The sequence below is a fragment of the Manacus vitellinus genome, unplaced genomic scaffold (assembly GCF_001715985.3).
Source record: "Manacus vitellinus isolate BGI_N305 unplaced genomic scaffold, ASM171598v3 scaffold_58_pilon, whole genome shotgun sequence".
NCBI classification, from domain to species: domain Eukaryota; kingdom Metazoa; phylum Chordata; class Aves; order Passeriformes; family Pipridae; genus Manacus; species Manacus vitellinus.
In genome coordinates, this window is record NW_021940671.1 from 85,216 (window position 1) to 94,886 (window position 9,671).

Here is a 9,671-nt window from a genome sequence, read left to right on the forward strand (position 1 = left end):
GCCCCGTGAAGAAGAAGAAAGAAAGAAGAAGAAAGTCGAAAGTGCAGCGGGAGAGGACTGAAGCAGGTAACAGGCTGTAGGATTTCATTTCACTGTGGTTGACAATTCTCCACGGAAAAATGGACATGAGTTGCTCTTTGAGTACCTTACCCAATTTACCTGATTTGGTTTTCCTTTGCTTAATATGTTCCCAAAGTAGTTCTTATTTTTTAGTGGAAAGCCCAATATTGCAAACTTTGAGGATTAATTTAGTGTAAGGGGAGGAGGGAAATATGTCACCTCAGTCTTGTTGCCTCCATACAACAAGGAAATGTTTGGCTTTTGCACTTGGATTTAGGAAAAAAGAGGAGCTTGCAAGTTGTTGCTTAAGTCCTACATTGTAAAATGTTGCCTGCATCCCTTTTGTGTAACACATTCTGACCTGTGGCTCTGCATTCCTGGTATCCACATTCCAGGTTCTGAAGAAGACGTGGAACAACAGGAAAATGGAAACAATGTTAAAAGTAAGTCTTCTAAAAGGAAGACGACAGATGAGGAAACAGAAGGAGACGAAACAGGGAAGAAAGAGAAGAGTGAAAGAACTAAAGAAAATCAGAGCACAAAGGAGGAGCTTTCCTTAGCAGCCTCTGAGGAAGAGGCAAATTATCCACCCTCCAGTTTGACAATTCTTGGAGACTACGACAGAAAGCCAGTGCAGAAGGTACATGAGCTTGATGGGATTGTGACGGTGGTCAGGAGGGAACATGCATCTTACAGGTTTATTTTACGTATGGCATTGCCATATTCTCCTTTCCCTCTCCTCAGGTTCAGCCCTTTTTGCCACAGTGGCTTGCTCAACCCAAACGAGTGCAGAAACGTATCAAAGATAATCTGTGCCCAATCAGAGATGTCCCAGGAATCCATCCCCGCCTGCTGAAAAAGCTGCAGATGAATGGGATAGAGTCCTTTTTTCCAGGTACTTTGACAGTGCTTTTGTTCCTTTCTGAACTGATTTGCTGAGTTCCTGCAGTCTGGTGCTGAGTATTTTGTGTAGTCAGTGAAGTAAAACATGGGACAAAGCCAAGTTTAATGCATGTAAGTGATTGCATCAGCTTTAACACTTCATTTTCAAAGCTTTATCTAAGCTGAGTAAAAGTCTATTATCTACTCATAGATAAAGCTTGAAGTAATGGCTCAGAGCTGCCCAAAGAGGGAAGTCTTACTTGTGTCCTCACATTTTTCCTCCTTATGCCAAGCATGTGTTTTAGCTCCTTACTTTTCCACCATGTCTGCTACTGATCACAGCTCTCTGGGAACTCGTTCAACTCAATAAAGTACCAGAAAAACATTCAAACAAAAAAAATAATTGTTGATTTTCCATTATTTTACTGGTTTTGCAAACAAGTACAATAAATGCCAGCTCTTAAATAAGAAAGCACAGCTGGAAGCAAGGATGAGGGTAGGAGGGTGACCTTCAGTCAACTGCTTGGTCCAGCTGAGCCTGGAGGCCTAGGCTGTGTCAGAGGCCTGTCAGGGTTGTGTTGGGAAGCCAGCATGTGTCTTCTCACTTAAACAATGCTTTCATATAACATTTTAAGGGTATGAGCGAGGTCATTAACGGTGTACTTTGTGTTTGTTTCTGGTTTTGCTCAGTTCAGGCAGAGGTGATTCCTGCCATTCTCCAGAGTGCCTCCAATGGGTACCTGATGGGGCGGGGGGGATACTGCCCCAAGGACATCTGTGTCTCAGCACCCACGGGCAGTGGGAAAACCCTGGCGTTCGTCATACCCATTGTCCAGGTGAGTTCACCCCAGGGAAGTATCTGCAGGGAAATTGCTGGGGTTGCTTTTGTTCAAGCGAAACCGCAGCTCAGAAGTATGTTAAAAAGCCAAGGAATTCGTGGACATAAGGCAGCAGGATTTTTAGCTCAGAGCTGTCTGAGGGAGCCTCATGTCAGCATCCCACTCCTTTCCTCAGACAGGAGGCACAGCATGAGGAGTTGGGAAGGTGGAGGGAGAAAAAGGGAAACATAAAACTCTGAGGATGTGTCAAGCCCACCTCTTCTAACTAGGTTAGGTACAAGAACCCCATTCTCTCCCCACTGCTTTCAGGCACTCATTTGGCCTTTGTTTTGGCAGGTTCTGTTAGATCGAGTGGTTTGCCACGTGCGAGCTCTGGTTGTTCTGCCCACCAAAGAACTGGCACAACAGGTATGTGGCTCTTCACTGTCTCTCTGAGCAGAACTGGGCCGAGGGACAGGCTGGTGCAGCCAGTTCTTTGGCTGTTCTGTGAAGCCTGTGGAAGAGCCATCAGTGGGTTTGATGTTGTTACTGTAATGGCAAGTGTTTCTCTGGCAGCTGACAAAGCTCATCTCTTTGCAGGTGAGTAAAGTGTTCAACGTTTACACTGATGGGACAGGTCTGAAGGTCGTTTTGATTACTGGCCAGAAATCTTTTGCAAAGGAGCAGGAGATGCTTGTCCAGAAAAAGTAGGTTAAAAGGTATTTTGATAAGGTTTATAGAGATTGTAAACTAATTAATCTCATGGTACAGGGTTCAAAACACAGGCTATTGCAGCACACCATCATGCTATCACAATTTTGGATAGTTGGTTTATGTGCTGGACACTGGTGTTTCTGTCATTGTCATAGTGCCTGCTACTGCCCCTTTTTTGTGACTGTTGTTTTACTAGATTTTTGGGAATCTTCACCAGCTGAATAAAATGCAAATGTTTACCTTATGCCCACAGGTACAAGTGACTGTGTGGGATTCTGCTGCAATTAAGCTTTTTTTAAGAGCAATGGAGAACGACACTTTCTGTTTAAAATGAGGCAGTTCAGTGCAGACTGGGGTCTGGTGTCCAGCACTGCCTCCACGTGCTCTCCCAACTCAAGTGCATATTTGAATTTTATGGTTTCTCAGTTAATTGAGTGATAGGAAAACCTTAAGGTCTGCTGACCAAGGATCTCTTCTATGTGCTTTGTGGTGAAGAGAGACACTTACTCGTGGGCTGCTTGTCCTTTCAGAGTGACGGGTTACTGCAGCCTGGCTGACATTGTTGTGGCCACGCCAGGGCGGCTCACAGACCACATCAGGCAGACCCCGGGCTTCAGCCTGACACAGCTTCGCTTCCTGGTGAGTTGGCTCCATGGCTCTCCCATCTGAGGGCATTGCCTGTTACAGCTGTAATTCCTGCTTTCTTCTTGCATGGAACATAAACACATCTCCGTTGGAACTGTTGTGTGGGCCTGTCTATGCTCCAGATTCCAAAGGCAGCAGTCACAGGATCAGATGTTTTATTCCAGCTCGTGACACCCAAGCATCCACCCACTTCCCCTTCTCTCTTGGCCTTTTGCAAACTCAGAGTAAGGAGGGGCAGAGAAAGCAATTCTACTGACTAGAAGCTTCCCTTATCTTACATTCTGGCTCATTGTTACAGATAAAAAAAAGGAAAATCAAAACCTCCCAGTATTTAACAAGGGGTGTTTTTCATCCTTGTGAATTCAGATCATAGATGAAGCAGACCGGATGATCGATGACATGCACCAGAACTGTCTGAACCAAATTGTCAAAGCTGCATTCCAGGTAGAAGATGACTCTGGCTCCAACGTGCTTTTTCAGAGGACCAAACCAGGGCCTATAACAGCAGCCAGGTGAGTTGCAGAATGCATTTCTTTGAGCTGATAGCATGGACACCAACTCTGGGTGTCACTGTCCTGCTCCACAGTACCTCCCTATCAAAGTCCCTTTCCTCTGAAAATGTCTAGAAAAGTGTCTACCAAAGTAAGTCAGTGAACAGCTGATGCTAGAAAATGTCTTTTAGACTAAGTATTGTATTCTCCAAGCTTTCCTTATTTAGACTAAAGGAGCATCAAAAGAATGTACAAATATTGCAAATCTGTGATTCATTTGCACAATAACTGTAGTAATGCCCTCCAGCAAAGCTGAGTAATGGATTTGGAGGAAAACTCTTGCAATTAATTATCTGCAGCTGCTGTTTTCATACAGCAGTGGTAGAGATGTGTCAGAAACTGGGATCAGTGGCCAAGGAAGGACGTGACTAGAATGAGCACACGGGTAACCAGGGTGCAGGGATGTGTGCAGGAGTAACAGATTCCCCTAACTGGGATCAGTGGCCAAGGAAGGACGTGACTAGAATGAGCACACGGGTAACCAGGGTGCAGGGATGTGTGCAGGAGTAACAGATTCCCCTAACTGGGATCAGTGGCCAAGGAAGGACGTGACTAGAATGAGCACACGGGTAACCAGGGTGCAGGGATGTGTGCAGGAGTAACAGATTCCTGCAGGTTGAGGGCACTGATCAGTTCTGTCTGTGAACTCCACCATAAAACAAGGCTGGAAAAGAGCCTACAGGAAAGGCCCAGAGCAAGAAAAGAGCATCAAAGAGAGTTAATTGCTTCCCTTTATAACATCATCTGAAGGCACTTGTGGTGGAGCTCCTTTGCCCCATCCTCAAAGCCTGGTTTCCGTGTGCTGTTTCTTTCAGCTCCTGCTCTCCTCAGATACCCTTACAGAAGCTGCTGTTTTCAGCCACACTGACCCAGGACCCAGAGAAACTACAGCAGCTGGACTTATTCCAGCCACGCCTCTTCACATCTGTCTATTCTGAGACAAAAACACTTGGAGATGGAACAGAAACTGAACAAGATGCTAATAATAAATACACACTCCCCGAGGGGCTATCGGTATGGTGTTCATTCTCTTGAATAAGTTATGGTTGAAGATTTGTTTAATTCTAGAGTATCTGGTTATGGTTTTACTGTAAAATGTCTGTGTTTTCCTGCACTACAGAGGTGCTGGGCAAAAGTGGCTTTGGGAGTATTTACGACCCAGAGAGCTCTATCTTTGTGATTTTGTTTTCTCATTACTTAATGTTCATTTGTTTAAGACTGGATTTTTTTGTTTTTAATTAATATCTCTTCATGTGGAATTAAGTTTTACCAGCAACGAGGAGTGGAAATGTGAAATAATAATAATGTAGTAGCACTTATCAATTGTCCATATGTATAACGTGCATTTCAAGGCATGCAGATACAGGCCAACCTGTAGACAGGAAGGCAGTGCATGTTGTTACTTGCTGTGGAGAAGTAAGAACAACTCAGGTCTCCTGTCTCCACTTGTTTTGTATCCTGCCAGCCTGTAACTGTGATTTATTCTAAAGGGGGTGGCACTGTGGGGTCTGGTTTTGCTGCTATTAGTCAGTTTTAAAACATCCAAGCCTGTGTAAGTCATGGACAGGTAGTGGGTTTCAGGGCAAATAGTCTTGGCAAGAAGTAACTTTTCTCTCTGAACTCCTTCCCTGTGGACTGCAGCAATGTTACGTGCCCTGTGACCTGAATTCCAAGCCTTTGCTCCTCTTGTACTTCATGCTGACAATGAAGTTCACCCGCGTGTTGTGCTTCACCAACTCCAGGGAAGCTTCTCACAGGTGAGTAGAGAATGAGATCACTGTCGTAGGTACCTGTCAAGTGTTGTTACAGAGGCAAGGAAGTGACTGTTTCCCCTTTCCCTGCAGGTTGTTCCTGCTGGTTCAAGCCTTTGGTGGAGTCACAGTGGCTGAGTTTTCTTCTCGGTTGTCTCCAAGTGAGAGACAGAGAACCATAAGGGAGTTTGAACAAGGAAAAATACAACTGTGAGCATCTTGAATGACTTTCCTGCATGTCTTCCAACATAGGCTGTTTTCAGTGAGAAAAACTAGGCAGAACCAAGGACACAGCTACACAGGGTCCTCTAAAACAGCGTGCAGGAGTCTGTGGCAGAATGGGTGTGAGACTTGGACTTGTGGCTTTGAATTGTTTATCCTGCATATTCTAATCTAGCTGCAATCTGAATTTCTGTGTGTTATTTCATGGCAAGCAGTAAATGTAACTGCCTGTTCAGAGTTGCCCAAAACACACAGGTCTGCAAATCTGAAGTTTATTGTGTGTGCTGGGCATCTGGTGCTTGTTAGGAAGGAAGTGGATATTGGTGCTTGAACTATATACAGTGTTAGTGCTTCCTACCAAAGCAGTCCCTGCTCAGACTGGCGTACAGCTTTACTTCTATCCAAGTGTTTGATTTACATTGTGATTTTGGTAGCTGTATGAGATTGTATCTGTGGAATGTCTCTGAGAAGAAGGTAAATACTGATTTTCTGGGTTTCCTTTTCATCCAAACCTCGACTACTGGAATTTCTCACCTTGCTCTCTGCATTGAGTGCCTTTATGGAATGTTCAGATACCTTAGAGGTTTGTAACCTCCAGTGCACTGGGAGCTGTCAGGCTTAGTGTTCCATGCTTGGAGAACCTGGAAACACCCAGTAGTTTTTCATGCGTAACAGAGGGTGACAGGCTGTAGTGATGCTTGGAAGTCTGTGAGAAGCTAGTAATACCAGTGACAGTGAGGAGTGACTACAGTGCTCCTGCCACACTCAGGGACAGGGGCTGGCTGACCAGTTTGAACAGAGATCAGCAAGAACTGTGCTGTGTTTCACTTGTGTGTATAGTACCAGAGATGTTGCCTGAAAATAACTGTATGTACATTTACAACCAGGTTGATCAGCACAGATGCCACTGCACGAGGGATTGACGTTAAAGGAGTGAATTATGTAATAAATTATGATGCGCCACAGTTCATCAGGACGTACGTTCACCGGTAAGGCAGCCAGGAACAACAGGGAGGTGTCTTGAGCTTGGTTTGCTTTGAAATGTTTAGCAAAGGTGGCATGCACTTAAAAGGACTTTTAGTTTTTCTTTTAACTTTAACATGCAAATAGCTTTCGAATAAAAATTAAGCCCATAGCGTTGCTTGGAATCAGACTTGCTTCAATGTGAAGAGTTTCAGAATCAGACTCTTGGAGCTGATAATGGCAGTGACTGTGGGGCTCAAACTGACTTGAAGCTACTTTTTCTGTTTCCAGGGTTGGAAGAACAGCTCGTGCAGGAAAAGTGGGTGTTGCCTTCAGCTTGGTCCTTAGAATTCAGGTATGTCTTTGGTGTGGGGTTCATTTGATAAGGATGCATGCAGGGGCATAAGGAAGATAAAGTTCATACTACTGCCCACCTTTTCCAGTCAGCTGAGCTTTGTGCACAGAAACTTCGATTATTTCCTGACTAGGCAACATGTTCCAAAATGTGCTCATTTTCTAGCTGATGGGCAGTGGAGTGTCTCATCACCTATGTCTGTTTTGTTGTGCAGGAACGTCGGTTTCTGCGGATGTTGAGGGACGCCGGCATCCGAGACATACAGAAACACCCCATGAAGGGCAAAGCATTAAAGCCTTTGGTGCAGCAATATGAGGCAGCTCTGTGTAAGCTGGAGAAGACAGTCAAGGTAATTGAGTCAGGGAATAAAATAAAAAAATCAAAACTACAGCTTGTGCAGTTTACTGCAATTCATGCTTAGCACAAGTATTAGTGTCCAGGATCCTTTCCTCTGACTGAGACAATTCCATCTCAGTGTGAAGGCAGCATTGTGGGTGCATCATTATGGAATACTCAGAAAGGCTGGGGAGAGGAGGAAGAGGTTTTCTCTTAAAGGTGGGCAGCATCCCTGGAGGGATTTAAAAGACATGTAGACTTGGAGACATGGTGGTAGGTTTGGCAGTGCTGGGTTAATGCTTGGACTCAATTGTCTCAAGGGTCTTTTCCAACCAAAACAACTCTATGATTTGTGGTGGTTTTTTTCTATTCTGCCTTTCTGTTTACCTCTGGAGCTGGGATTTTGGCAGCTACCCAGTGTACTGCAAATGAAAAGCAGAGATTCAACTTTTCGTCATTACAGAGTTTAGGACTGTACTGTACAGCTATGCTGACTAGAGTTGGGTATCCCAAACCAGGAAAGCATTATCTGCAGGCCCTTCTTTATACACCAATGGGAAGGTTGAGAGCTTTCAGACAAAAGCAGGGTAGCATTTACTGTGCCAGATGGGTGGACTAGGAATCCATAATAGACCTTGTGCTGCATGATTTGGGCAAGTGTTCTGCTCTCTCATTTGAGAACTCCTGATAAATGTCTATCCTCAAAAAATTATGATTTAGAGTTCTAGACTAGGAATGTTTGAGAACTGGGGAAGAAAAGATTATTAAATTGTCCCATTGCTCCCTGAAGTCCCTTCTGTGTGACCCTGAGACAGGGACATCTTCAGTCACCTTCTCAACTTTAATTTTGAACAGAATGAGCGAGCACAGAAACGAGCCTGAAGGAATGGAAGCTGAGATGGTCGTGTTTCGTGGCTCTGAAGCCCCTGAGTGGGACAGGACATGGACTCATCCCCAGCACAGTAACGCTCAGTCGTGGTCTCAGAACAGGCCTCAGTGGTTGGCTCCTCAACCTTATCATAGCTGAAGGTGTTACCAGCCTTGTTCCTCTTTCAAGGACATTGGAAACAGAGTTGAAAAAAAAAAAAGATAAAATTTGGAATACAAATATCTGGAAGAGGACTTTGCATTGTATCCTGCTGGCATGTGTAGAACTGCCACCAGCTCCTGAGCATGGGCCTGATGGAACTGCTGTCCTCCAACGGTGAGGGCTGGGCCCTTCTGCCCTGGAACAACTAATGGTTCTGTCTTACTGCACAAGCAGCTGTGTCTGCAAATGCATAAACACCTGTACAGTGCCTGTAGCAGAAGTGTTTGAAAAGCTGCTCTAGGATGAAGTGACTGCAACTTTTAAATAAATACTATATATATATATATTTTTAAAACAGTGTCTAATAAAAGATTCCGGGGCTCAGGAGTTGGACTTGATGATCCTTGTGGGTCCCTTCCAAGTTGGGATATTTCATGATTAGGGATGGAGATATTGTTGAAGGGATTTTTCACTGTTATAGTCTTTTGCCTTGTCCTTGGCTTCCAAGAAAGGACAGAACTTTGGAAGGAACGTTGTTTCCTTCCAGCGTTCTGTACCAGTGGCAACAGCAGGTATTATTAAGTGTTAGGCTGGTGTTAATGCAGACTGAAATGTCTGATGTCTAATATGAATGTCCTAGAGCCAGGTAGTGTCACTGCAAGCCATAAATCTGTATTTGACACATGCCACTGGTATTTTTAGCTGTCCCGGCAGAGGGCTTAGAGCTGCCACGTAGCTGCAGCCTGCAACTACCCTCCATGGGTTGCTTTTCCTTCAGGAGGAAAGGCTCCAGCTCTGCCTTATTGTTGTGTAAGGCGAAATATATGTACACCAGCATCACCAAAACATTCCTGAAGCAAAATGAAGGGCTGGGAATCTTGAAGGGATGGGTGTTGGGAAGGGTGGTTGAATCTTGTGAAGATAGGACCAGTGTGGGTTTGGTTTATAGCAGTGAGTCAATGTGTGTTTTCCTGTTGCGTGACTGCTCACTCTCCAGTTGTTTTTCCACAGCACGGGTGTCTTGGCTGGTGATGGAATCGCAGGAATGGAAAGTCCTCTTGTGCAAGAACTGCGAGCTCCCACGGGGCAAACCCAGGATCTGCCTCTTGAGCACCCACGCCCAGTCAGCCTTGCGGTTTCCTTATCATTAAGGGATTAAGGGCAGTTATTAGGACAAGCCAGAGATCAGATGTGAGGTGGCAGAGCCCGGTTGAAACTTTGCTCCAAAAAGTGCCGTCACCGCTGTCCTGTGAGCCCCCGGCACGGCCCTGCCCCGAGCGGCCGGAGCGGGGGAGCTGCGCTCCGCCCCGGGGCGGACCCGGCGCAGGCGGGTGCTGCTCACAC

The 9,671-nt window shown here is 45.3% G+C and overlaps 1 protein-coding gene across 1 annotated transcript; it reads left to right on the top strand.

Annotated features, from left to right (window-relative positions):
• Window positions 1–2: 2 nt before the first annotated feature.
• DDX51 (DEAD-box helicase 51) lies at window positions 3–8,709 on the top strand (the record flags this gene model as incomplete). Its single annotated transcript, XM_029963280.1, has 15 exons — window positions 3–66; window positions 456–700; window positions 805–955; window positions 1,633–1,778; window positions 2,118–2,189; window positions 2,361–2,467; window positions 3,005–3,113; window positions 3,486–3,631; window positions 4,486–4,684; window positions 5,312–5,427; window positions 5,515–5,631; window positions 6,531–6,632; window positions 6,898–6,961; window positions 7,176–7,310; window positions 8,153–8,709. Coding segments are annotated over 15 exons (1,800 nt in total), but the record flags the coding sequence as incomplete, so codon positions are not given.
• Between the last annotated feature and the right edge of the window lie 962 nt (window positions 8,710–9,671).